At 50.0% G+C, this 27,930-nt stretch overlaps 2 protein-coding genes across 3 annotated transcripts in view; one reads left to right on the forward strand and one right to left on the reverse strand.

Moving 5' to 3' along the window:
- Positions 1 to 2,033: 2,033 nt before the first annotated feature.
- Positions 2,034 to 19,572, reverse strand: TBRG4 (transforming growth factor beta regulator 4). 2 transcript variants are annotated; one of them, XM_063303228.1, is made up of 12 exons: positions 19,490 to 19,559; positions 18,386 to 18,560; positions 14,348 to 14,756; positions 12,593 to 12,916; positions 12,059 to 12,230; positions 11,102 to 11,259; positions 8,592 to 8,702; positions 7,521 to 7,665; positions 5,194 to 5,439; positions 4,606 to 4,720; positions 2,497 to 2,611; positions 2,034 to 2,299 (listed from the first exon to the last, which is right to left on the reverse strand). In XM_063303228.1, exons 3-12 carry the CDS (start codon positions 14,741 to 14,743, stop codon positions 2,198 to 2,200), a joined length of 1,884 nt encoding a protein of 627 aa, XP_063159298.1. In that variant the 5' UTR covers positions 14,744 to 14,756; positions 18,386 to 18,560; positions 19,490 to 19,559; the 3' UTR covers positions 2,034 to 2,197. The 2 variants fall into 2 exon arrangements, with proteins under 2 accessions (XP_063159298.1, XP_063159299.1); XM_063303229.1 differs by lacking the exon at positions 18,386 to 18,560 and having other exon boundaries at positions 19,490 to 19,572.
- Positions 19,573 to 20,167: 595 nt separating this feature from the next.
- LOC134497540 (adiponectin receptor protein 1-like) overlaps positions 20,168 to 27,930 on the forward strand; it is a 29,052-nt gene continuing 21,289 nt past the window's right edge. Inside the window, 1 exon segment of the mRNA XM_063303243.1 lies at positions 20,168 to 20,251. The gene's annotated coding sequence lies outside the window, so the exon portion shown is untranslated.

A 27,930-nucleotide genomic window follows, 5' to 3' on the forward strand; every position in this document is an offset into this window, starting at 1 on the left:
TTAAGCGTCTTCTGATTTCCTGACTGCAGTCAGCATCTGCAGTAATCTTCGCACCTAGGAATACAAAGTCTTTCACTGCTTCTACATTTTCTCCCTCTATTTGCCAGTTATCAATCAAGCTGGTTGCCATAATCTTGGTTTTTTTGAGGTTTAGCTGCAAACCAGCTTTTGCACTTTCTTCTTTCACCTTCATCATAAGGCTCCTCAGTTCCTCTTCACTTTCAGCCATCAAAGTGGTATCATCTGCATATCTGAGATTGTTAATGTTTCTTCCAGAGATTTTAACTCCAGCCTTGGATTCCTCAAGGCCAGCTTGTCGCATGATGTGTTCTGCGTACAAGTTGAATAGGCAGGGTGAGAGGATACAGCCCTGCCGTACTCCTTTCCCATCTTAAACCAGTCCGTTGTTCCGTGGTCTGTTCTTACTGTCGCTACTTGGTCGTTATACAGATTCTTCAGGAGGCATACAAGATGACTTGGTATCCCCATACCACTAAGAACTTGCCACAATTTGTTATGGTCCACACAGTCAAAGGCTTTAGAATAGTCAATAAAACAGAAATAGATGTTTTTCTGAAACTCACTGTTTTTCCACGGTGGGGCTGATGCAATGGAACTTCCTCCTCCTGAAATCTGATCAGCTACAATCATGTTAGATTTCAGCAAATTAGTCAAAACAGAGTGGTTTAAGAGGGCCTCTGAGTTATAGGTAAAGGTTTCCCTTGACGTAAAGTCCAGTCGTGTCCGACTCTAGGGGGCGGTGCTCATCTCCGTTTCAAAGCCTTGGAGCCGGCGTTGTCATAGACACTTCCGGGTCATGTGGCCAGTATGACTCACGGAACGCCGTTACCTTCCCGCCGAAGCGGGTACCAATTAATCTACTCACATTTGCATGTTTTCGAACTGCTTGGTGTGCAGAAGCTGGGACGAGCAACGGGAGCTCACCCCGCCGCGCGGTTTCGAACCGCCGACCTTCCGATCGACAGCTCAGCGGTTTAACCCGCAGCGCCACCGCGTCTGAGTTATAGATGCTGCCTTATCCCTTGTCTTTTGATCGGTTGTTTTATGATTTATCCACTTTTCAATTATCACTTATTGTTATGCAAAATGATTTACCCAAGGGACATTTTGTTAATCCGCTGAGAATCCCTCAAATGCAGTGATCAAAGAAGTCGAATATAGAAACCAATTAAAAGTCATTGTATTAAAGAGCTTTAAGGTAAAGGTAAAGGTTTCCCTTGACGTAAAGTCCAGTCGAATCCGACTCTAGGGGGCGGTGCTCATCTCCGTTTCTAAGCCTTGGAGCCGGCGTTGTCATAGACACTTCCGGGTCATGTGGCCAGCATGACGACTCGGAACGCCGTTACCTTCCCGCCGAAGCGGTACCTATTGATCTACTCACATTTGCATGTTTTCGAACTGCTAGGTGAGCAGGAGCTGGGACGAGCAACGGGAGCTCACCCCGCCGCGCGGTTTCGAACCGCCGACCTTCCGATCGACAGCTCAGCGGTTTAAATCAAATTTGGGTTTTGTCCAGGTCCTACCTACTATTTTCTGCCACGTTCCACACTATGGAAACAATTGCACACGGCTTTATTGGAAGTATAAAAATACGGGCTTTCACCCACCCATGAGGCACTTCTCCAACAGCTTCACAAGACCCAGTCACCCTTCCAGCTTGGCCAGCCGTCGCTCCCAGTAACTGACTTTCAGCGGTCCTCAGCCTCTGCAGAAGGGATCAGCAACGAAGCTGCACCCCTTGGCCACGACGCGCTCTCTTACGGCTCTTGGTGAACACTCCCCTCTCAGCCATCCTGTTTCCATTTGGTTCCGGCTGTTCTTGGCAAGACGAGCATTGAGGCCAGCCCTTAGTGACCAGCTCAGGGCTGTGCACCTGCCAAACATGCCCACTCCCACCATCAGCTTGCTCTCCATCCCCCACCCCACCCCCAGGGAGACAACAAGCCCCTTTAAAACAATGAATCCAGGAGCACCATTTAGCCAGTTGAGGCCAATACCCAGACATAAGTCTGTTCTGTACAAAATATCATTTAATTCAACGGCCCTGCTCTCTATCCACACAGCTGGAAAGGCCCCTCCAGCAGCAGCTGCCGGGGTGGAAATGAGGCCGGGTGGGCAGAAGCCCTTGAGTGCAGCAGTCCAATTACTGATCCTTCAAAAGGGCTGGTGCGTGCTTCTATTCTGCCAGGTCTCTGGCGACAGCCTTCTGCATCTTATCTTTCAGATACTGCGTCTTCTTCCATTCAGTGTTCAAGTTAAACCATTCGTGGTAGGGAACCTGTTGGGGAGGAGAGAGAAGGAGAAAATATTGAAGCCAGGCATCAGACGTCGGCAATGATTTCATGAGCATCTGGCCCAACGCACCCTCCTCCTAACCCGGCACCACGTGCCCACAAAGACCTGCTTCCCACCCCAACGCATGCCTAATGCATTCTGGGTTTATTCGGCTTCTCCAGCCGCAAATCCCGGGCCCACCTCGACAATCATGAAGCCGGCGGTTTGGATGTGCCGTTGAGCCATGGCGAACCGGCCCAGCAGGTCTTTACTCCGACTGCTGAAGTTGGGGAACTCCCACAGAAGGAAGGCCAGCCTGCGGGGGGCGGGGGGGGGGGAGGAAGGAAAAAAATAATCAAGCAGAGCTCAGCCCTGCCCCACCCCAAAGTTCTCCTCCCTTCTGGGAAGCATCTGCTGAGCCACCCGAAAGGCCGCTGCTGCCCGTCCTTCGCTCTTCCGGGCAAGTCTTGGAGAAGACGTGGTCGAACTTCCCTTGGGAAGCACAGCGATCTTCCACAGCGAAGTCGGAAGTTCCCCATGTAACCCTTGGCCTAACCACACAGCCCCTGCAGGGAGACCACCCCCTGGGGCTGCCCACACTGCTTCAGGCCTGGCTCATTCAAAAGTCCGCACGACAAAAGTCGGGTCTGGGGCTGGCTGCATCGGAAGGCGGAGCATCGGGCAGGTCAGCCGAAACTGGCGATGCCGCCGAACCCTCGGCCTCCAAAGGCCCTCTGGGAGCCGCTGGACAGAAACTAAATTTAATTTTGTCTGATCAATGCTGAAAAGTAATTAAAAAGACTAAAGGTAGGATTATTTATTTCTGTATCCGTATTGATTTCTTAGGGTGCACGACGACTCCATCACAACGTGACTCTAGACAGCTTACACAGTAGGCTTAAAGCATCAGGTAGGAACAACGGAAAGGAGCAAAAGAAAACCAGCAGATTACAGGCAGTCCTCACTTAATGACCACAAGTGGAACCAGAATTTTGGTTGCTAAGTGAAGTGGTCATTAAGCAAATCTGACCCAATTTTATGACCTTTTTTTGCTGCGGTCATTAAGCAAATCACCACAGGCATTAAGCAAACCATGTGGTGTTAAGTGAGTCACACAGTTCCCCACTGATTTTGCTTGCCAGAAACCATCCGGGAAGGTAAAAAATGGCAATCGTGCGACCACGGGATACTATGATGGTCATAAACGTGAACTGGTTGCCAAGGGCCCAAATCATAACCACATGACCATGGGGATGCTGCGACAGTCGTAAGTATGAGAACTGGTCGTAAGTCATTTTTTCAACACCGTTGTAAGTCTGAACTATCACTAACAAATGGTTGTTAAGTGAGGACTACCTGTACATAGCATGCATTAGAGGATAACTAACACATTCCCCCTGTTCTCCAGTTCTGTTTGATCACTTCTTCCTTCAATTGCATTAAATGTTAAGGATGCACAAAACACGCCATCCCAGGAACAGAACAGTCACAAGAACTGGAACGCCTCCTTCCTCCTTCCTCCCACCAGCCCACCTGCTTGGGTCGGGGTGCGTCTGCGGGTGGGGGGAAGGGGGTGTCTGTGTCTCTAAATCATGGTCCAGAGGAGGAACGAGCCTTCCAAAGTTTTCCGGGAGACTCCATTCCTGAAATTATGTCTTTTGCACAAGCCTATTACAAATAACAATGTGGAAACCCCCTCTTGGGAGACTTTGGGAGCTAATGAAACATTTTGGGGCGGGGGTAGATTGTACTTCTCTGCAGCAGAAGGTCTGAAAAACTCACAATCTGGGGGAAAGTTACTTCACCCTCAAAGAAAGAAGAGTGAAGCATGACGGTGGCTCTGCCATGGTTTTTGGAGTCTAGAATAGTCCCCCCACCAAAGTCCTATACAGGTAGTCCTCAACTTACAGCCATTTGTTTAGCGACTGTTCGAAGTTATGATGGCGTTGGAAAAAGTGACTTGCAACTGGCCCATCATAGCATCCCAGCAGTCACGTGATCAAAATTCAGGCGCTTGGCAACCAGCCTGTATTTACAATGGTTGCAGCGTCCCGGGGTCACACGACCGCCATTTGCAACCCTCCCAGCTGGCTTCTGACAAGCAAAGTCAATGGGAAAAAGTCGTAAAATCAGGCGTGACTCACTTAACAACACTTCACTTAGCTACCTAGATCTGGTCCCAATCGTGGTCTTAAGTCGAGGACCATCGAGGACTACCTACAACTGTTTTATTATCTGGCTGCATCAGGGGGTCAACAGCAAGGCGTAACTCCCCTCACAGCCCCTGCCGATCTCTAAGGCGGGACTCACCTTCTCACCCCTGACTGCAAAGACTCAGGAGCTTTGGACTGCTGGTCCAAGGACAAAGCGTCAAAGTCTGCAACCGGCAGCGGCCTGCTTTCACAGTCCAGCACCATCTCAGCATCTACAAAGAGAGGGCAAAGCTTCTGAACTTCCTTCCTTCCTGTAGATGCAGCACCAGAGGCACGGATCCGTGGCTTCCCTGCATCGGACAGGCAGTGCCCCCAACTGGCCAGTGGATCTCCAATCCACGCAGGAGACACCGGGCATGGCTTCCTGTCCGTTGCATGGCTCTGCACCCAACGGCCCACGAAGATGGAGAGAGAGGGGCCCAGAAGGTACCGAAGCTGGGCTGGCAAACACTACGATGCACGTGCCACATCTGACCAGCCCAAGAGACGGGCCACAACCTCTGCACAGGGGAAAGTAGCTGACGGGGTTTGGGGATTACTGCAGGACAGGTCGGCATGATGTTCTGACCATCTCCAAGCCAGGGCGGCAAGGCAGACCAAGCGAAGCAGAACTTCTACAGGCAGCTCAGAAGCAAAGGGACCCCCCTGGTCCCCCCTCCCAAGGCACGTGCGGCACGGGGCTCACCAAGCTTCCAGCCGTAGGGGGTGTCCACATTAAAGTGCACGTTTGCCTCCCCTCCGGCAATCTTGGCGAGGGTTTCTTTCACTTCGCTCTGCAGTGGGGTCAGGGTTCTGTGCACCCCAAGCTCCTGGAGGGTCAGTTTCTCTGGCGGCAAGAAGGGACCCGGGTAGCCCGCACACTCCAGCTGGGCCGTGGTGTTGACGTGCATCAGTTTGAGCCAGTAGTTTTGTCTGTGTGGGGTCCAGTCTCCTGCAGGAATGTCAGAGGAAAAGCACGCTGGAATCTACAGCAGGGGCTGGCAGGAAATCCAGAATGCAGCCTCCCGGGCCTGATAATGGTCACTCACTCATTCATTCATCCAGTCATTCGATTTGTATGGCCGCCCATCATCACCTAAGTGACTTTGGGCAGCTCGCAATAGTTACAAACAACAATCTAATAAAAAAACAAGTTAAAAACCAACATACGAACATATAAAACCATCAATAACCACTTTAAAACAAAAATATACAGGTAGTCCTCATTTAACAACCATTTGTTTAGTGATGGTTCAGGCTTACAACGGTGCTGAAAAAAATGACTTACAACCAGTTCTCACACTTACAACTGTTGCAGCATCCCCATGGTCACATGATCACAATTTGGGTGCTAGGCAACCGGTTCGCATTTATGACCATCACAGCGTCCTGTGGTCACGTGATCGCCATTTTTGACCTTCCCAGCCAGCTTCTGCCAAGCAAAATCAATGGGGAACCGTGTGGTTTGCTTAACAACGTGGTTTGCTTAACGCCCACGACGATTCGCTTAACACCACCACAGAAAAGGTTGTAAAATCGGGTCAAATTTGCTTAATGACCGCTTCGCTTAGCAACCAAAATTCCGGTTCCAATTGTGGTTGTTAAGCGAGGACTTTTTGTTTATTCGTTTAGTTGCTTCTGACTCTTCGTGACTTCATGGACCAGCCCACGCCAGAGCTTCCTGTTGGTCGTCAACACCCCCAGCTCCCCCAGGGACGAGTCCGTCACCTCCAGAATGTCATCCGTCCACCTTGCCCTCGGTCGGCCCCTCTTCCTTTTGCCCTCCACTCTCCCTGGCATCAGCATCTCCTCCAGGGTGTCCTGTCTTCTCATTATGTGGCCAAAGTATTTCAGTTTGGCCTTTAATATCATTCCTTCAAGTGAGCAGTCTGGCTTTGTTTCCTGGAGGATGGACTGGTTTGATCTTCTGGCAGTCCAAGGCACTCCCAGAATTTTCCTCCAACACCACAGTTCAAAAGCATCGATATTCCTTCGCTCAGCCTTCCTTATGGTCCAGCTCTCGCAGCCATATGTCACTACGGGGAACACCATTGCTTTAACGATGCGGACCTTTGTTGTCAGTGTGATGTCTCTGCTCTTGACTATTTTATCGAGATTGGTCATTGCTCTTCGCCCAAGGATTAAGCGTCTTCTGATTTCCTGACTGCAGTCAGCATCTGCAGTAATCTTCGCACCTAGGAATACAAAGTCTTTCACTGCTTCTACATTTTCTCCCTCTATTTGCCAGTTATCAATCAAGCTGGTTGCCATAATCTTGGTTTTTTTGAGGTTTAGCTGCAAACCAGCTTTTGCACTTTCTTCTTTCACCTTCATCATAAGGCTCCTCAGTTCCTCTTCGCTTTCAGCCATCAAATGTAGGTTGAGCTGTTAAGCAGAGTTTATATTAACATTACTCAGCAGGGCTGGCTTTGTATGAAGCAAGCAATCTATTTTCAGCTGATAAACGCCAAATAACGTATTCGCTCAACACGAGAAATCTGTTCAGGAAACACTCCGTCACAATAAAAGGGTCCCATGGAACTGAGAAGCGAGTGTTGGGTTGAAGCATCTCTACTTGACGGTAACGGATTCATACTCTTTGGCACCAGGCGAGAGCCCCTTCACACCGAGGTGGCTTGTGGAGAATCATCTGCATCGGGCCACAAGATTTTGGCTCTGTTTGAATTCAAACCAGGGTATCCAGATACTTTAGGACTGTTATTGCTGACAATAAATGATTATTCCATGTCTCCTCTAAGGTATTCTGGGAAGCCAGTGCCCACTCTGTGCTGCATTTTGGCTCCCATCATCCACAACCATACCTGGGAGATCACTCTGGGGAAAAATTATTTATTTGGGAGGTGCATGCTTTGATAGAAATCCCCCCCACTCCAAAAGACAGCGGGGCCTAGTGGCTCATTCCCAGTTCTGCTCTGCTGGGTGGCAACATCTCAGCCCAGAACCTCTGAGCCTGCGAAAACAGAGCATGCCCCCCCGCCCCACCCCTGGCCTTCAGAGTTCAATTCTTTATACCGAAGAAGCTTGAGTAAAACTTGGGCAGCAAAACGGTTTGGAAATGGACAGCCTCTGCTTGCTGCAGCACACACAGGGACCACACCAGGTCGATCAGCACCCAAGGATTTAGGCTGCCCAGCTGGCCATTGAGAATGTGGTGGCTCTGGAAAAGAAGACAGAGAGGCGCTGAGGAAGGAACGTCGTTCAGGGAGAACAAGCCAAGGGAAGTTAGGCCTCCCGGCCATGCGGGGCTCCGTCTGCTGGAGGGTCCTTTTTTAGCCCTCGACACCATCTTCCAGAAGAATTTTTATTGCCATCAAAACTGCTCTGGTGGTTTCTCTGCCATTTTGTGTTAACCGTTTCTTGCTCGCTGACTACATGCTTTGAAGCTATCCTTTTTCTCCTCATACACATTAGACCAGGGTTTCTCAACCTTGGCCCCTTTAAGATGTGTGGACTTCAACTCCCAGAATTCCCCAGCCAGCACAGCTGGCTGGGGAATTCTGGGAGTTGAAGTCCACACATCTTAAAGGGGCCAAGGTTGAAGAACAGTGACATTAGACAATATTTTCCTCACTTTTTTACAGCGTTCTCTTATATGCATTTCTCTCATCCTCCTCATTCTACCAAGCCTCCTTTTTTGTAATTACTGTTAGAAAAACTTCACATGCTTCTTTGGCACGCCGTAACATAATTAGTTTCATCTGTTCCAAGCAGCTTCTGCTATCCCCTTTCGCTGTAATTATTTTTCATCCATTCTGTTGAGAGATTAATCTAACTTCCAATCCTTTTCTTTTTTAATACTGGGCTTGTACTTTCTCTTCCTGCACAGAGAATTATTTCTTTATGTTAGGACTTTACGTTAGGACTAAAAAAATATTGTGAATCAACAAAAAGTTTCATTTCAGGGAGGAAACAATCCGTTTGGGGATTGGCTCCAGCTTCCTCCACAGGACATGAGCAGCCCCTTTACCCCCAACTGCAAAACAGGAAAAAGAATTACCGCTCAGAGTCCCCCTTTGGGGGGAGGTGGGCGGTAGTATAAATTTGAGAAATAAATAAATAAATAAATAAAATAAAATAAATTACCTTGCTGTAGAAGACGTCTTTGTTGCTAGGGTGGAAATTCAAGCGGGCAAAAGAAACGAGGAGGTTTATTAACTGGGTCACAGTAAACATCTTGCTATTGTTGATGAAGTACTGAGGGGGGGGAAGAAGATGGTCAACTTTCTGCTCAAGGCAGATCATAAAGCAAACAATGTAGAAAGCGCCAGTAAAGACATAAGCAGAATTGTAACCAGCTCACCGCATTCCAAAACCAAGCTAAAACTAAGGATTCGGCCAGAATGGATAAATGCTCCACTCTTTTGGTCACTTCCATAATGAAGATGGGCTGCCTAGGGCAGGGAAAGAGCAAGGAAGGCCCTTTGAGACTGGGGCGGCACACTATCATCTCCCCAAAATGGAGGTGGGAACAAAGTACAGATAGTCCTTGACTTACAACGGCAATTGGGACTGGAATTTCTGTTGTTAAGTGATGCAGTCGTAAAGTGCGACCACATTGCTTAGCGACAGCAATCCCTGCAGTCTCAGTTGCTGTTGTTAGCCGAATCCCACGGACAACTTCCTGCTGCCGTCCCACAACCAAAGTTGAATGGGGAAGCTGGCTGGAAGTTGCAAGTCCCAGGCCGGCAGGCGGGTAAGTGGCTGCTGCTGGGTGGGGGAGGGAGTGAGGGGATGCACGGGGGTGCAGGGAGGGTCAGTGAGGCTGTGCAAGAGTGAGAGTGGGCGTGCGAGAGGCGTGGAGGTCTGGGAGGGTGCAAGGGTCAGAGAGGGAGCAGGAGGGTGTGGTGATCATGTGACCACAGGGGTACTGGGACGGCTGGAACCCCGAGGACCAGCCATAACCACCATTCATTCAGTGCCGAAGTAATTTCGAATGGTTGCTGTAGATCAAGGACTGCCTGTACCTGTAATTTTCAGGTATTTTTCATCATCCTGTTAATGGCTTTTTACCAATGATAATAGAGATCTACCAAACCAACAGCCACCCATCAACATCTCTAATCAAAAAGGGTCATTTTAGGGGATACCCAGGTTTTTGCAAGCACTCCCAAATCACGCCGATGCTCCGTTAAGTTCCACTTTCGTAAAGGTGCAGTCCAAGGAAGGGACAGGTCTACTCCATCCAAACTCTCCGTGGTGAAAGGAGGGAGGAGAACCAACGAAAGGGAACGGGTAGAGGTGGAGGTGGCTGAGTGAGAGAGATCGGGGGGGCGTGGGGTGGACGGGAGGAGCTGGGCTAGGTGGGGTGTGGACTGAAGGGCAGGCAGAAGGTGAGAGCAGAAAATGGGGGCCGGAGGCGGAAGAAAAGGATGGGACAGCATCGGAGAATGGAGATTGATGGTCCGCCAGGAGAGCAGCAGGCACACTTGGCAGAGGCATGGTGGGTAGAGGAGACTCGGGGACTGAGGGTTCTCAACCCCCCTTGGTTTGGTAGCACCAGGCATCTGCAGAGGCCTGGAAAGCAGCTGCAGGGATCGCATTTTTTGGCCGCAGCAGCCGTGGATCCTGCCAGGAAACCTGAGGAGGGGCTCGCTGGCACGGAGCTCCAACTGACCATCACAAGCAACAAGGGGATCTTTGGTCGCTGCATCACCATGCGAGGTCTGGCAGATCCTGGTAAGAGATGGACTGAATCGGGGGCTTCCCCTGGAGTGAAATAAGCAGGGGTGGGGAACTGCTATCACTATGCCCTGGTGAGGCCTGTGGGGGGAAGGGGTAACTATGCCGATGATTTTAACCATACAGGTAGCCCTCGCTTAATGACCAGAATTGGGTCCAGGATTTCAGTTGCTAAGTGAAGCGGTCATCAAGCGTATCCAACCTGATTTTACCACCCTTTTTGGAGCAGTCATTAAGTGAATCACTGGGCATTAAGTGAACCACGTGGTCATTAACCAAATCATGCGGTTCCCCGTTGATTTTGCTTGCCAGAAGTCAGCCAGGAAGGTCAAAAATGGCAATCACGTGAAGTTGTAACAGTCATAAATGCGAACCAGTTGCCAAGCACCCCAATTGTGATTGCATGACCGCGGGGATGCCGAGTTGGTTGTAAGTGTAAAAAAAAGCAAACCAGATTACCACTTGGATAGGAGATCACCAGGAAGTACCAGGGCTGTAGGCCAGACTGGGAATAAATAAAAAAACTGGGAAGAAGATTGTGGGACCCCCCTTTTGTGTCATCGCCAGTTGTTCACAGACACCCCGTGAAGCCACCAGGAGCTGAATTCACCTTGAGGGGGAGTTTACTTTTATACCTAGTACTGTGGTCTATTTAACAATAGCTGTTTTTTTTTTAATTGGGTAGAAACACCAACATTCCCAAGGAATGAAGTGGGCTCTGCTTTCCCACCCTCCCTTCCGAGGGACTCCTTGTCCGGATGGTCAAACGCTGCCTGCTCTTCCATTCCATCAGTGGAGAAGAGGCAAAGTAATCTGGGATTATTGTTTCTGGGCCTCTGGACTCGCTCGCTCTGCCCGGACCGCAGGATCCTTCACAGCCCCCCTTTGCTTTTCCGGACTTCCCTGCAGCTCACCTCGGCGGAGGCCTCAAAGAAGGGCAGGTTCAGCCACTTGAGGTAAGAGAAAGACTTGATGCACCGGACCACGTCCCTAGGGGGCAAGTCAGGGATGTGCGGGAGGAGATCCGAGCAGATCTTCTGGAACAGCTGCGTCTGGTGGAAGTTCAGCTTCCCTTTCGGGGAGAGAGGGAGTCCGCGGTTACTTTGGAAGAAGAGGAAGGCGAAACCCAAACCGAATGTGGAAGAGGGGCCAGGAAAGACCGAGGACAGAAATAAAGTCTTCCCACTTTTGAAAGGAGCAAAAGAAGCTTTTCCCATCCCTGATGGACATCAGACTCATCACCTCAAGCCACGGACCTGGAATTTTTTACACTTCATACAGGTAGTCCTCGACTTACAACCACAACAGGGACTGGAAAACAAGTCGTTAAGCAGTATGGTTGTTAAGGAGGCATCACGTGACCGCGTCTGATTTTACGACCTTTTTGCTGTGGTCGTTAAGTGAATCATGTGGTCATTAAGCAAATCCAGCCTCCCCCGTTGATTTTGGGGGTTTGTCAGAAGCTGGCTGGGAAGGTCACAAATGGCAACCCCGCGAACCCAGGGACGCTGCAACCATCATAAATACGTGCCGGTCGCCAAGCACCTGAATTTTGATCACATGATCACAGGGACACTGTGACAGTCATTAAGTGTGAGGACCAGTCATAAGTCACCTTTTTCAGTGCCTTCGTAACTTAAAACAGTCGCTAAACGAATGGTCATAAGTCGAGGACTACCTGTAAAATGTTATGGATATGGAGAATGCTGTAGGAGAATGCCACAGGAGTGCCAGCTCTTCTGTTCTGGCACAAGGAATGATTAGGAACCACTTCTTAAAGTTGCCAAGGTTGAGAAATCCTGCTCTGGAGAACCCAGTTTCTGGGTAAAAAACCGGAGGGGCCCCGGAGCAGACTAGTCGACGCCACTCACCGAAGGCAAAAGCCAAGTCTAGCAGAATGTCCGGGGCAGCAGCAAAGTGCTTCTGGACAAAGTGGTACGAGATGGCTCGGAGGAGAGGCAAGGAACGGACGTTTTGCTGCGCCAAGGCGACGGAGATCCTCCGGATGTCCTCGGGAGTGAAATGCGTGGCCAGCTCCAGGCTCTGTGGGCAAACCCATTTAGTGTGAAAAGCAAACAGGTCGGTGGGGGGGGGGAGGGAGGAAGGAGAGATACAGGGGCAGCACTTCCACCCCGAGAACGTGGAAGGCTGCCCAACTTGGGTGAAAGCATAAGGCCGTGTCTCTCTACCTTGGCCACTTTAAGATGGGTGGACTTCAACTCCCAGAATTCCCCAGAATGCTGGCTGGGGAATTCTGGGAGTTGAAGTCCACCCATCTTAAAGTGGCCAAGGTAGAGACACTGGCATAAGGGAAGCCTATCTGATTCTCCTGGGCGGAAAACAAGGGACCTCGGCATAATTGGTCCTCTCCTGGGAAGCCCGGCCTGGGTCAGACTGTGGGTTACCTTATCCTCCAGCCGCTCCTTTAGCTGAGGCGAGAAGTACTCCTGTTTAGCCATCAGCATGGCGATCGTGCCAGCATCCTCAATCTCGGCCCAACGCATTTCAAGCTGGATCATCAGCTCGCTCAGAAGCTCACCAGGTTTCTCCTTCGGGAAGTAGCTGGCCATGTAGGTAGCCAGAGAAGCCAGGCGCCTGTAGGACAGGCTCTTCATGCGCCAGCGCACCTCCTGCTCGGCCGAGAGCAGCTCCTTCTGCTGCTGGCTCACTCCCAGGAAATAGAGGCTCTTCAGGAGATTTATCAACAACACCTGATCGATCCGGGAGGCCTGGGGGCAGAAGAGGCACAGCCTTCTCTGACACAGATGGGTATGTGCGAAGTGTGTCTGTGGGGTTGTCTGCCACTATGCTCAGATGCCCCCCAAGCTGTGAACTGGGGTTCCTGAGGTTTTTTTTAAACTGTTTCTCACTCCATGACCACTTGGCCCTTCTGCACCCAGGAAGTCCAGACTGAACAAATGATGCCCAAGTGTTTCTGTCAACTGGATGCGTGTGCTCAGGGCTGGCTCCTGTTTTAGACCGCATTTAGGTTGAGGCGCTCTGCTTTCACACCCCATTCCCACTGGGAAGTGAGTGAGCAGGCGTGGATTGTTCCCACTGCTCTACCACCTCCCCCTCCAGTTCCTAGGGAAAAAGCAGGTCGCTAGCTATAGGTAGTCCTCGCGTAGCAACTCCCTTGTTCAGCGACTGTTCAAAGTTACGACGGTGGTGAAAAAATAATTTTATGACCAATGCCTGCATTTGCAACCTTTGCAGCATCCCTCAGTCACGTGATCGCCATTACAGTCAGTATGCATCGTCCTGAGCCTGACTTGTTGTTTTTCTCTTTCCCACCCCGCTTGCAGAGCAGAGAGATTGGAGGGGAAGGGATTACAAGAGAGTAAGCAGGCACACCATGGGGAATACTCTGGCTGTTTACGTGGTGCGCTCAGGGCCGCTGGCACCAGCACATTCCTTTCTATGCGTATTCCCCATGGTGTGCCTGCTTACTCTCTTGTAATCCCTTCCTCTCCAAAGAATGTAAACACAAACATTTAATTTTATTCTTGCTCATTATCCCAGCGCCAGGGTGAGCATTCCAAAGGGTGGGAGAGTGGGGAAAAGGGAAGGCCAGTTGCGGCCATGTGATTTCCCACTTAGCAACTGCTTTGCTTAACAACAGAGCTGCCAGTACCAATTGTGGTTGCTAAGCAAGGACTACCCGTAATGACAGAAGAGCAGCCACAGGGCCAAAAAATCTTGCAGGCTTCTGCTGAGGCATAGGGCTTGGCAGAGGCCCAACCTTGCGGACACTCTGGTTCAATTTGATTCCAGCTCTATCTTACTCTTAGCGCGGCTACGCCGTTCCTCTGGGGTAGGGTTTCACCCTTGTTATTAACTTATGTCTGCATCCCAAACTAGGAAATGAAACCAAAGGATCACGGTCAGCAAGTGAAGAAATTCAGCGTACTCCCTTAGGAAGGGTGGAATGCAGCTTTGATTTACACAAGGCGTTCCCACCCACTGCAGCTACTAAATCAATGTTTCCCAACCTCGTCAACTTTAAGAGGCGTGGACTTCAACTCCCAGAATTCCCTAGCCAGCAAGTGTGGACTTCAGCTCCCAGAATTCCCTGGCCACCCATTCTGAGCGTCTGGCCCAGGGAGACTTGCTGCCAAGGACAATAAGCCGCTTCGTAACTCAAGAGCCCTCAAACGCACCTCCTTGTATGTTTGGTAGAGCAGCTGTCGAAAGCGTTCATCCTTTAAGACGACCTCACGGTCCAGTTTCAGCTTTGCCACCAGATGGGACAAGTGCGCGATCATTAGGGCAGCCTGTTTTCCGCTGACATTGCGAAGGTTCTCTTCACAGAGGACTTCCTCTACACTGGAAGAGGCGAGAACGAGGTCCTCCCATCTGGTGGATTTTTCCAGGGGTCTGTTCCCCAGCTCCTTCACGGGGAGCTTATCTGCCACTTGAGAGAGGCTACAAGTGGTCATCGAGGCAAAGCGGGGTCTGGCTGACCCTGTGGCCTTCACCAACTGGCCAGCTTGGATGCCCGAAGGGGAGAAGACTCGGCAGAGCCAAGACCAACGGTGCATCAGCCTGGCCGCCATCTTCTTGTGCGGTCTGCAGGGAGGGGGAGGAAAAAGCACAGAGCTGGTAGCGGTGCCTGTCTAGGGATCTGGGCAGGAAGGGGAAGGGAGGGGCATCATTTATTAGAAGCTTACAGGCATCTGTTTCGAGCTTAAGGAAATAGAGCTCTAGGTAACCTCTGTCAGGCCAATTCTGGAGTAATTCTGAGCACCGTTCTCTTATGGAGGAATTGAGAAACTGGGCAGAACTGCGAAGGGGCCCTGCAGGAACACCACGCGCCAATTTGCAGGGGAGGGACGGAAGGAGCATGCTCCATCAAGAGGAGGGTTCTCCAGCAAAAGCTTCAGGTTATCTTGGAATCGACCTTGCTAATTTCCAGTCAGGAGGGAAAGTCATTGCAAAAGGGTTAAATTTGCTTTCCAGTACGGGAGGCTCCCAACGTTCTTTCCACAGCAACTTTGAAGGACAAACGAGGCATTCTTTCCGAAATGCTGAATTATAAAGTCCAATTCCTGAGAAGTATCTTAGATACGAGGTACTTTGTCCTCCGGTATTCTTCCCACCGTTTTCGCTAACATTTCACTGAAACTCAAGTGGCAGGGCCAAGGTCCCTCTGTCCCCACCTGCTAGTAAATTTAAAAATTACAGGGGGGATTTTCAGCAAGATCTCAAAATGATAAGGGGCTTGGAAAGAAAATCTCAGAGGAACCCTTGAAGAAAAATCTCAGAGGAACCCCTGCTAAAGAAAGATTTTTGGGAGACCTGAAAGCTATCTTCAAGTATCTAAAGGGCTGTCGTGTAGAGCAGTGTTTCTCAACTGTAGCCCCTTTAAGATGGGTGGACTTCAGCTCCCAGAATTCCCCAGCCAGCAAATGTGGACTTCAACTCCCAGAATTCCCTAGTCAGCAAGTGTGGACTTCAACTCCCAGAATTCCCCAGCCAGCAAGTGTGGACCAACTCCCAGAATTCCCCAGCCAGCAAGTATGGACTTCAACTCCCAGAATTCCCTAGCCAGCATGGCTGGCTGAGGAATTCTGGGAGTTGAAGTCCACCCGTCTTAAAGGGGCCAAGGTTGAAAAACACAGATTTAAAGTATTTGTATGGCTGCCCATCTTTGGGTGGGCAGCCATATAAATTCTGGGTGGCTTACAACCATAGGATCAAACCGTATCATACAAAATGTAAAAACAATAAACAATAAAACCAAACAGAGAAAAACCTGGAACTGCCACAAAACTTCCCCAATGAAACCCATAACACTCTTCTCCAACTCCAAGCTCGCCCTGTCCCAACACTTAGGGGAAAAGCTCTTCACTGCTTTCTAGAAAACACAGCAGTGGCAAAAGGACTGGAAAAGATAAATTAGTTTTCCATTTTTTTTTTAAAAAAAGAAAAGCGCTAAAGAATGTTGAAATAACTGAGCAATTACATTACAGGTAGTCCTCAACTTACAACCACAATTGGAATCGGCACTTTGGTTGATAAGCGATGTGGTTGTTAAGTGAGGCATCACATGACTGTGCCCAATTTTATGATTTTTTGCTGCGGTCATTAAGTAAATCACATGGTCGTTAAGCGAATCCAGCTTCCTGCATTGATTTTGCTTGTCGGAAGCCAGCTGGAAAGGTCACAAATGGCAATCACATGACCCTGGGATGCTGCAACCATCGTAAATACATGCTGGTTGCCAAGCTCCAGAATTCTGATTGCATGACTATGGGGATGCTGTGATGGTCGTATGTGTGAGGACCAGTTGCAAGTCACTTTTTCCAGCGCAGTCATAACTTCAAACAGTCACTAAACGAATGGTTGTAAGTCGAGGACTACCTGTCTCTTACATGCTAGTAAAATAATCTTCATGATTTGGTAATCCAGACTTCAGCAAAACACAGGAGCTGCCAAATATAGGTCACATTACTAACACCCAGTGGATAATGAATGAGCCAAGAGAGTTCAGAATGATGCATGTATTTGCTTTGTTGATTATACAAAGGGTTTTGACTCTGGAGGCCAGGACCAATTATGGCTACACCTTAAAACCATGCTTATACCTGAGTACCTCATCTTCCTGGTGAAGGATTTGCATGAGGTCAGTAACAACAGTTGGAATAGGATATGGAACTAAACAATTCAAAATTGGGAACGGAGGATGCCGAAGTTGCATTCTGTCACCTTTTTATTTTACTCACTGGCAGAATATATAATGAGAAACACTAGGCTAGCAGAAACAGAAACTGGAGTTAAACTCTGAAACAACAACAACCTCAAATATGCTAATAACACCACTTTGATGCTTGGAAACGAGGATGACTTAAGCAATGTCTTTTTGAAGGTGAGAGAAAAGAGTGTGCAAAAGCCAGTCTGCTGCTCAGTCCATGTACTAAAGCGCTTGTGACTGGAACTTTTAACTGGGCGAAAAGGTGCATCGTAGGGCAACCAGTTTTGAACCAAGGTACCTCAAATGGGCCATCTTACAGAATGAGTCCAAAATCCAGGACCCATGACACCCATGAAATAGAGATTTGGCAAATTTTATAAAACATTTTATGACATAAAAATGATCATAAAACATTTTATGACATAATACAACATGTCATAAGACATTTCCTGTGGTCAGCTCCTGATGTTTGACTGGGCTACACAGTTCAACATGGGCTACTTTCAAGACAGCCGCATCTCTGAAGGCCTCCCTGAATTTTTAAGATTCAGGGAATTTTTCCAGCGAAGACAGTACGTTAGAAGCTCTGCCACTGTTGAAGGCGTTGAGGAATCTGGTAAGGAAATATCTCTGAAACTATGATGGGTTGTCAAGTATTGAAAAAAACTAAGATTATGTCAACAGGCAAGGCCAACCGAACGCAAATAGGTGGAAACGAAGCTGGAGTGGTAACGGACCTTATCTTTCTAAGTTCAAACTTTCACAGGGATGGGGACAGTAGCCATGAAATAAAAGAAATGCCTGCTAGGATAGGTAGGCTAAGCAAAGAAATCAAACTATTTAATCTATTGGGATCTAGGAAGCGAGTGTTCTCTGTTGTGGTGCCTGGCCTCAGCAGAGCATCCTCCCAGACCAATGAAGTTTCTAAGATCACTAAAAATCTGGCTGGTATTCCAGGTATTGGGGTAAACTGCATGTTGAGCCCACCATACGATTCTTTTTCTGTAATGGATTGGCTTCTTCTGGACATTTGTGATCTATGCTTTTTATTATTGTTGTAAGCCACCCAGAATCTTAGAGTAGGGTGGCATCTAGATTGTAAAATTAAATTAAAAATTAAAGTCTGGCTATTTCCCAAACAGCCATAACTGAATGATTGGGTCACCAACCTGAGAAATCACAGTGAACAGAACAAAAACAGGATGCATCCTTAGGATAACACGCAGAAGACTGTCAGTTGAGAAATGGCAGGATTAGCCATTGAAAGATTATCGTGTGCAAAAAATTGGAAAAGCAATGAAATGCCTATTTGTTTCTGATTTTTTTATTTCTATATTCTTTTACAAGGGATGCTTTATTGCATTTCTACTGTGAACAACCAATAATCTTTTTGATTGTGGAGGAGTTCAAGCTCTAGTAATAAAAGCCAAAGAGTACAGTGAAAAAAATGGGACTAGGATTAAATATAAAAACCCAACCAATGACAACAGGTAGAACAACCAACCTTAGAATCAGCAATGAAGATTCTCCAAATGGTGGAGAGCTTCTGCTTTTTGGGATCGACCATCAACAGCACAGTAAAGGAAGAAGCAGTCAAGAAATACGCTGCAGACGAGCCCTCGGTACAGCAGCCATGAAGTCCTTAGACAAGATATTCAGATGCCAGGGTGTGTCTATACCTACAAAGATGAGAATAGTACAGGCCACGGTATTCCCTGTGACACTCTACAGAAGAGAAAGTTGGACTTTGAGGAAGCAGGAGAGTACTGATGCCTTTGAACTTTGGTGTTGGAGAAGACTCCTAAGAAGACCAAGGACAGCCAAGAAAACAAACCGATGGATCAGCCCGGAGTTCTCACATGAGGCACAAAGGACCAGGCTCAAATTATCCTACTTTGGACACATCATACGAAGACCCAGCTCTCTGAAAAAGGCTTTGATGCTGGGAAAGGTGGGAGGGAAGAAAAAAATGAGGATGACCAGCAGCAAGAGGGATGAACTGTCACAGTGGCGATGAGTGCACTGTTGGGAGACCTGAAAGAACGTGTTAGGGGTAGATCATCATGGAGAAAATCTATCTATGTGGTTGGTAAGTCATCAATCAGCTGGAACATAATCAATCAATCAGTGGAAACAATCAGCTCCCTTGAGAAGTCCATAATGCTGGGAAAGGTGGCAAGAAAGAGGAGAGGAGGACGCCTGGCAGAAGGTGAATGGGCGAGGAGGGGGGCACCGCTGGGATTCCCCAAAGCCCGCCCTGGGGACAGATCGTCCTGGAGAAGCTCTGTCTGTGTGGTGGCCCGTTCGGGGTCGACACGCACCTGATGGGGCCTCATCAATCAAAGACAAATCAAGCAAACGAATCTGCTTGGGATGCCTGCCCTGCGAGGGGGCTGGGCTGGATGGCCTCGTTTTCCACAGGCAGCGTGGGGCAACACTCATCCAGCCGAGCGCGATGGGACATGTAGTCCAAGGCAACGGAAGGGGGGGCCACTCCGGAATTCGCCTTCCCTTCAGAGACTTTAATCTACACGACTGAGGAGGAGGGAGGCTTGTGGGCAGGCTGCCCTCCCACAGCGGCCCCGGAAGGAGGGCCTCGGCGCCTTACCTGTCCGGGCCGGGGCCCCGCCGCCGCCGCCGCCGCCGCCCACCAGCCCTGACCTCCACCGGCGCCCGCACGTCCGCGGCGGCTCTGAGAGAAGAGAGGCGTCGCGCGCCGATGGCGTCACCCGCCCGCGACAGGCCGTCACGCTGCTTCGCCCCGCCGGTTTCCGGGTTCAGCGGCGCTTCTCGAGCGTCGCGGACTTCAGATCCCAGGATTCTCAGCAATAGCTACGGGGCCGAGGAACTCTGGGAGTTGAAGTCCGCGCCTCTGACCAGGCCCCAGGCTGGGAAGCCGTTACCGAAAGAAAGCGCGCGCACGTTTCACAGGGAGAAAGGCCTCGGCCTGGAAGGAAAGAGAGTGGCCACCGGCAACCCCGCCAGGGGATTCGAAGCCACCACCCCGGGCCGTCTTCGCCTCCATCCCACCACGTTAACCACGCGGTCTTGCCTTTCTGACGAGCGGAAGCCGCCCCCGCAGCCCCTCCGAGCGTCCTAATGAAGAAAAAGACCCGGAAACGCTTCGGGAGGTGTTAGACTACAACTCCCGTCACCCCAATCGCGTGCCTGTCGGCCATATTGGCCACCGACGGCGAAAGTCGCTGCCTCCCCGCGCGTCACGTGACCTGGCCGGCACCCGCCTCTTCCGGCGCTGCTGCTTCCGGCGCTGCGGGATGTAGCGGAGGCGGCGGCGGCGGCGGCGGCGCGGGGTCGTTGGAGCGAGAGACTCGGAGCCGCCCGCGCGTCTCCCGGCGCGGCGACCGGGGAGGTGAGGCTTCGTGCCGGCGCCGCGAAGGGTCGTTCAGCCGTCGAGGCCGCTCGTTTCCTGTGTGTCGTACTACAACGCCCATCATCCCCCGCCAGCATCGCCCTTGGGCCCCTAGGAGAAGCTCCCTTCTCGGGCCTGCCCTCTTCCCACCTCTCCCCAGCCCGGCGCGTTGGATCGCAGCTCCCATCATGGCCAGCCAGGCAGCCGGACCCCTGGTCGGCACGGATGGGGATGATGGGAGCTGCAGTCCAGCCCTTCTGGAGGGCGAAGGCGGCTGCTCCTTCCCCGGGAGCTGCAGGGGCGGAAGCAGCTCCCGGCGGGATCAGGGGCTCCGGCTGCGCCCCTCAGCTGCCCCCCCGAGGAGGGTCCGTGGGAGGCCTGGCGAGGGCCGGGCGCCGGGGCGGAGGGGAAGACGCCCCCAGTAGGGAAGGCGCGTCGGGCGAACGGGGCGATTTCGGAGCCCAGGCCGTCTGCCAGCGCCTCCAGAGCGAGGCGGATCCCCCAAAGTCAGCCTGGGGTTGGAGGAACCCGTCCCGCAGCCTGAGTCTTCCCGCCTTTCTCGGTGGGGCAGTTCCCTTAGGAGGCTCGCGGGGACGCTGCGGGGTCCTGCAGCTGGGTTTCGGGAAAGCCTCTGCACCGGTCAAGGGTGGGCAGGGCAGCCTGCCGGTGAAGCCGATGCCCAGCTGGCCCGAAAGTCGGGCTCCCTGTTCAGGAATGGCTCCTGGTCGAGCTGGAGAGGGGGTGTAGGAGGCCGCCCGGGTCCCCTGCTTTTCAGGCTTTGTGTTAACGCCTGGAGTGAAGAGCAGCACACTTAACACCCTAATGCAGGTACTGGAAATGATACTTAAAGATGAAAGTTGGGGGAACCTTGTCATGCTACCCTCGGAAAATATTTTGGAGTGGCGTCTTTGGGGTCAGCAGCTTATGTGGCCGTGCCCAACCCAGGCATTGTTTTCAAACCCTGGAAAGTAATAGCTCCACTTTATTGGTCAGGTCCCATCTCGACTGGTAGATCCTGTGTGGGATGCCACGTCTTCAGAAAAATTCAGGGAAGAGCAGTGAGGATGGTTGTGGGATTGGAAGCTAAGTCCCGTAAAGAATTATTGGGAGGCAGTGGTTATCTTTAGCCCTGAGAAGAGGATGTGACAGGACCTCACGCAGAGGAAGATCAAGATCTGTCCTGTCTCTTTCTCTCATTCCAGAGTGTAGGGTATGGAATCATGAATTAGATAGGAATTGAGTGTGCGAACAGGCAGTTCAACGATGGGGCAAATGATCCAGAGAAGGGGTGGGCTTCTCTTTCCCGAATGTGTTCCAATTCCTGCACCAAGCAAACTCCTGGGCTCCTGCGGCTTAATGGTTCCTCTCAACTCATTTTGCTTCCTTGCTGTTAGTTTTTTCCTGAGGATTGTGGTTTTATTGTACTTTAAGCAGTTCAGGGCAGAAGGGTCCACATTTGGTACCCTGTACCAGTTCCTAGCTTGTTTTTCTGCGCATGGATGTCCCTGGTCTTTAGTTCAAAGCTGAAACATTTCTGGTGAAGCCTTCCCTTACTCTCCCCACCCTCCTTTAAATTACAGGGGGATGTTTCTTTGTAACTAAAGTGTTTTGCCCTTTTTTGCCCCTTCTTTAGAAGTTGTGCGGCTGGTTTTCTATCCCTGCACGTATGTTTTTCTTTCCATTTCTGGCCTTTAATTCTAGGGTTGCCAAAATAGGTTAGCTTTAAAGTATTCTAGAAATGGCTGGAGGTCCTCTAGTTTTAGAGAAGGTTTTTGTTTTGTCCTTATTTGTCATCGTCTCCACTGGCTGTGTCTGGCTCAGATGGCTTGATCATAATTTGGTATTCAGCCAGCTGAAGGGAATTTACCTGGCTGCAAGGTTCAGATGATCGTTGCCTGCACTTGATCTGTGTATTTGGAGCTGTATATACAGAAACATTGGAATTTCGGCGCTTGGCAACTGGCTCGCATTTACGACCAGTTGCAGCGTGTGTGGTCATGTGAACGCGATTTGGAACCTTCCCAGCCAGCTTGTGATAAGCCAAATCAGTAGGGAACCATTGATTTGCTTAATGAGGCGATTCACTTAACAACCATGGTAAAAACAGTCATAAAATCCGGTCCACTTAACGACTGCATCGCTTCGCAAACAAAATTCCAGTCCCAATTGTGGTCATTAAGTGAGGACTACCTGTATCTCCATAGGAAACTGAGTGGACATTTGAGCAGGATCTGAACTTTTAATCTTGCTATATATTTTTTTTCTCAACTTTATGCAATACAGGTGGTCCTGTACTTACCGATGGGAATTGGGATTGGGAACTAGATCACTGCGCCACATGATAGTAAGGTGCAGCGCCATGTGACCATGCCATCATACAATGGCAGTTCCAGCTGCTGTCGTTAGGCGAATCCCGCGGGGTTATAGGTGTGATGTCCCGCAATCACCATTTGCAACCTCCTGCTGGCTTCTCCACTGATTTTGCTTGTCAGAAGCCAGCAGGGATGGTCACAAATGGTGATCGCGGGACACTGCAACGTTGTAATTGCAAGCCGGTTGCCCAGCACCCAAATTGCAATCAGGTGACGGCAGGGATGCTGCAACAGCCGCAGTTACGAGGACCAGTCATGAGGCCCCTTGTTCAGCACCGTCGTAACTTTGAATGGTCGCTGAGCGAGTGGACGTTAAATGAGGTCTTCCTGTATGCATATATTCTCCCATATAATTTATACTCCTCGATAACCTTTTGAGACAATTTGGAGAGACAGAGGGAAGGTGTATGTGAAAGAAGGTGGAATGCTATCAACCAAGGAAGTGATTTAAAATCTGAACGCAAAGAAAGCAAGGATGGAGAAATGTAACCACCAGACCGTTCTTTTCCTTGGCAATGAAAAGGCAGGCGGGTGGGTATGTAAGGCAGAAAGGTTAGAAACAGTTAATGGCTTTCACGTTTTGCTTCTGGAGAAAAGCCGTGTCAGGCATTCGGCAAGAACTTGGCCTGTTCCCTAGATGCACCCTTCTCTGTCCTGCTTTCCTGCAGTTGGTAAAGTTGCACAAGAAAGCAAATTCAGCTTCTCCATTTATTTGTGGTTGTCTTTTCAACTGCGAGGCTGCACTAGCTTTCAGGAAGATCTGCGGTCAGTTCTCTTCCTTTCTGTGGAAAAAGGAAGCGGCCGTGTGTTGAGCCATTCCAGAATGACAGGGCAGAAGCCTTTTCTTCAGATGTTTTCTACATTGCCTGTGCTCCGTAAACAGATGACAAGCTGAGGCATGAAAATAAGAGGGACAACTTCCATTAGCAGCTAACAGAGCATGGATAGAACATTTAAATGGGTAAGAGAAGTTTAACTGGCCAGCTAAAAGACCTGGGATTCTTAACTCAAACTCTAGCTTCTTCAGGCAGCCCAAAAGTTGCCAGAATGTGCAACTGGGAAAGCCGACTGACTCAGAAAGGAAAGCGCAGAGAGGATGCTTCTTGTTGGGAGGAGACCACGCGAGTGGGTTGCCTCTGCCCTGTGGGGTGTTGTTGCAGGTAGTGAGTGAGAGAGCCAACCTGCTTCCTGTGCCCATAATTGGGTGTGGAAGGGCAGAGCACCCTCCGCGGCTCCACCGGCCTTGAGCCGTGTGTCAGAGCAAAGGGCTCTGTTTTAACCGCTCAGCCCTTTTCCCTGGTGCAGAGAATGTAGCTGATGCATCGCCAAATATTGATCCTCACTTGGGAAGTGAAAACTGCTGTGGCTTTGGTTCAGTAGCTGCCGCTGATTGCAAAAGGGACTGCAGAGGCTGTTTCAATCCTTTGGCAAAACCGGGGTGGCCTCCCGCTCCAAGAAAGGAGTCTGCCATCTTTGTCCTGGAGTGGCTTTTGGGCAGAGGAGCTGGCCTTCTGCAGCTTTGATCAGTAGCTCCAGGTATAGGGCGCCCGAGAGATATTTGGGCATTTTGCTTCACCGCTGGAAAAGCTGGCTGCAACGAGCAGAGCTACAGAGCTGCTGGGAATCCAGTACAGGTAGTCCTCCACTTATGGCCACCATTGGGGCCGGAATTTCTGTCGTAAGTCGTTGCGATCATAAGTCAACTTACCTCGTGACTGGACCCGATTTTACAATCATTTTTATGACGGTTGTTAAGCCAATCACTGCGGTTGTTTAGTGAATCCAGCTTCTGAATGGATGTTTTTTGCTGGAAACTGGCAAAAAAGGTCGCAAATTGCAATCACAAGACCGCAGGACGCTGCAGCCGGTCGTAAATGCAAGCCAGTTGCCAAGCGCCTGAATTGCAATCATGGGACCACAGGGGTGGTACAATGGTTATAAGCATGAGTGCAGGTCGTAAAGCACTTTTTCCGAGGCCGTCGTAACTGAACCGTTGTTAAATGAATGGTTGTAAGTTGAGGACTACCTGTAGGACCAAGCGGGTGGGTAATTGTACAAATGAACTACGTTCCCAAGCAAAACAATCCTGGAAGTGCTTCTTTCTCTTCCGGATGGCTCTCTAATTGTACAAGCTCTCGTGAAATGTGGTTGCCAGGGCAGGAAAGGTGCCACATGGGTTGCGGAGGGACAAAGAAACTCACAGCGCAACAGAATTTATACTGTAAGGGGGACCAGGGGGGGGGCAGGGGGAGATGACTGTCTAGCAAAATCCGGCAGGTGAAATCTGCATGTTATGATGCGTTCTTTAATCTAGACTGCCTTGTTTTGCAAACGGTTTCCTCTCTAGTTGTAAGTTTGAGTGAATTGCCCTTGGCCTCAAACACGTGCTTTTTATTTCATAGCACTTTGGAGAGGTAGCTGAGTCCAACAGAAGAGACTGTCTGTAGCTCAGGGTTGAAATGTGGGGGCTTTGGTGCCCTCTGAGCTTGGCGGTTGGCGTTTCATTGCCCAACTAGGCAACATCATCAGTGCGAGGGAGGGTGGCGTTTCCGCCCTGTTTATACACAGCAACTTGCCGTGCCAGTTTCAACTCCCACGGTTTCAACTGGGAAACTGCGAGCATCCTAGACCAAGCTGAATCCAAAAACGCTGGGGAATTCCTGGAAGCTTGGCACTCGGACACGTCAGCCATCGGTTGACACACAGAGCGATAAACCACATTTACAGACCATTCAGAAGAGACAATAAAAAACATTGAAGGAAACAAAAAGACCAGGACACATCCCTCACCAGCAGCCAACACCCAGATAAGCAGGGATTAACCCCAGACAAATAATCAGGCAGACAAGCAATACCCCAGTCAAGGAACTACCAAGGAGACAGACAATCAAGAAGAAAACAGTGCCCTAATCAAGGGACTACCAAGGCGAAAACCTCACTCCGCCAACCCTGGCAGGGCAAGCTACCCTATATAAACGGGGCAAATGCCACCCTCCCTCGCACTGATGATGTTGCCTAGTTGGGTAATGCAACATCTGTGGAGTCCCTGGTGCTCTCTGAGCCTGGCTGTTTTCTTGCAGACGTTTCATTGCCAGACGAGGCAACGTCTTCAGTGCGAAGAGGGAGTGGGCCTGGCTCTCAGTTTATAGACCGTGGCTTGCCCCGCTTGTACTGGTGGGGGTGCTGTTCCCTCCTTGGGAGTTCCTTGATTGGGCTGTTGTTTGCTGCTTGGTTGACTGCCTGAGTTGATAGTTCCTTGCTTAGGGTGTCTTGTGCTGTTTGATGGTTCATCTGGTGTTAATCCTAGTGTTGATTTTTGCCTATCTGGGTGTTGATTGCTGGCAATGGAGTGTCCTGGTCTTTTGGCTTTTCTGTTGTCTCTTTTGAATAGTATGTAGATATTGTTTAATGCAACATCTGCAAGCCAACAGCCAGGCTCAGAGAGCACCAGGGGCTTCCCAGGTAGCTGCATATAAGCAAACAGACTTTCTTCAATAAACGCCTCACTCTTTATGCTCCTGGTACTGAGAACGCTCTGGGTTTTTATATTAGATTTGCATTCATCGTATGCGTCCTACGCTTGACCTTCAATGTTGGGAAACCACATTTAAAACCACAGCAAACTCTCTTTTTGAAAAAGTGAGTATTGGGGAGATCAAAACCGGGAATTTTTCTGCCAGCTCCCGAAAGAGCCTGAGGTGGGATAGTAGCCCAGGTCCCGAGGGTAATGTAAAGGAAGAAAGGGCCGCGAAAATAAAACGGCAGGAAACGCGGAGTGATTAGGGAGGTGTGCGCAAGGCCTACGCCTGCTTGGGGGAATGTGAGAGAAGCTTTACTTGCGCCCCAGAACTGAAGCACGCCCTTCTAATCCTCGGAAATCTCGTTTGCAGAGCTTGAACGGCAAGCCGGGTAGAGCTGTAAGGCATTATCTCGAGAAAGGCCTCTCCTACCCGCAGACAGGTAACAGATAAATTCCCCAGGTGCTCCTGTGGTTTCTGTTTAAGCCACCGGGTCTGTCCAGAACCCTCAGATGTTTTCAACCATTCGAAGGCCTTCTGGTTCCCCTGAAGCACAGTGCTGGGCAAATAATTGGCAGAGTTAAATTGCAGTTGCTTCTTCGGGGTTCCAGGGTCCTCTGTTGCTGTCAGATTGCAGATTAATCACTTATTCCTGACCTGAAGATGGAGAGAATTAACGCCAGTGCAGACTGAGCTTCATGGGACTTGCCAAAAGTGGAAGTTAATGTATGCCGAAGCACTGAACTCCCAGGAATGTCTTTTTTGATGTGGCCACGGCTCTAGCAATTGATTAACTTCAGGTTAAACCTAAGGTTTATTTTCGAAGGTTTAGCTGTTGCAGCAGCTTAGCAGCAGCGGTGACACCTGAGCCCTGGAGGGAAGGCATATGCATGCCCTTTAACCCCCCCCCCATCATCCACCTCTTCAGCCAGAAGGAGCTTATAGCTGCAGGTGGCCAACTGTCCAGCTGAGAAGATGCCTCCATTCTTAGAGGTCCATACATCAGGTTCTTCTTGGACCTGCAAAGGATGTGGCCTGTTCTTGTCTTTGATCTCATGCAGCCTTCAAAGGGCAGAACTGGGTCCTCGGTTGGCCAAGTCTGCATCAGTCACAGTCCTTTTACAGGTAGTCCTCACTTAATGACCACAATTGTGGCCGGAATTTTGGTTGCTAAGTGAAGTGGTCATTAAGTGAATCTAGCCAATTTTATTACCTTTTTTGCATTGCTCGTTAAGCAAATCACTGCACTTATTAAGCGAACCACCTGGTCATTAAGCGAATCATGCGGTTCCCCATTGATTTTGCTTGCCAGAAGCTGGCTGGGAAGGTCGAAAATGGCGATCACATGACCACGGGACGCTGCAACAGTCATAAATGCGAACCGGCTGCCAAGCGCCCAAGTCACCAGGGACACTGTGATGGGCATAAGTTTGAGGACCAGTCATAGGTTGGTTTTTTCAGCATTGTCATAAATCCGAACCATCACTAAACAAATGGTTGTTAAGCGAGGACTACCTGTAGTTTCAAATTACAGATAAATTATGGTCTTATTGGTTGCTTCCCCCAATCTGGACACCCCTGCCAGTTGTGTGAACTTGTAGAACCTGCTTCCCCTGCATTCTTTCCAAGAGGGGACGTAAAGGGTCCCCATCCCATGTGAATAAAGAGGTCCGGGACTTGGGGGCAATCCTTCTGGGTGGGTACCTCCGTCCTGTGGGGCAGCATTGCCATTGGGTGGGTGGGAATCTGCTCCCCATCCAGGAGGCTCTGATGGTGATCCTGTTCCACC

This window comes from Candoia aspera, chromosome 4 (assembly GCF_035149785.1).
Source record: "Candoia aspera isolate rCanAsp1 chromosome 4, rCanAsp1.hap2, whole genome shotgun sequence".
NCBI classification, from domain to species: domain Eukaryota; kingdom Metazoa; phylum Chordata; class Lepidosauria; order Squamata; family Boidae; genus Candoia; species Candoia aspera.

Bases quoted from the DNA above. Each gene is read 5' to 3' on its own strand.
- TBRG4 (XM_063303229.1), bottom strand. From the start codon at position 14,743: ATGGCGGCCAGGCTGATGCACCGTTGGTCTTGGCTCTGCCGAGTCTTC. The intron at 8,703-11,101 runs GTGAGCTGCAGG...CCCCCCCCTCAG, and splicing joins TCTTTGAGGCCTCCGCCGAG to TACTTCATCAACAATAGCAA. The intron at 2,300-2,496 runs GTGGGCCCGGGA...CCTCCCCAACAG, and splicing joins CCGGCTTCATGATTGTCGAG to GTTCCCTACCACGAATGGTT.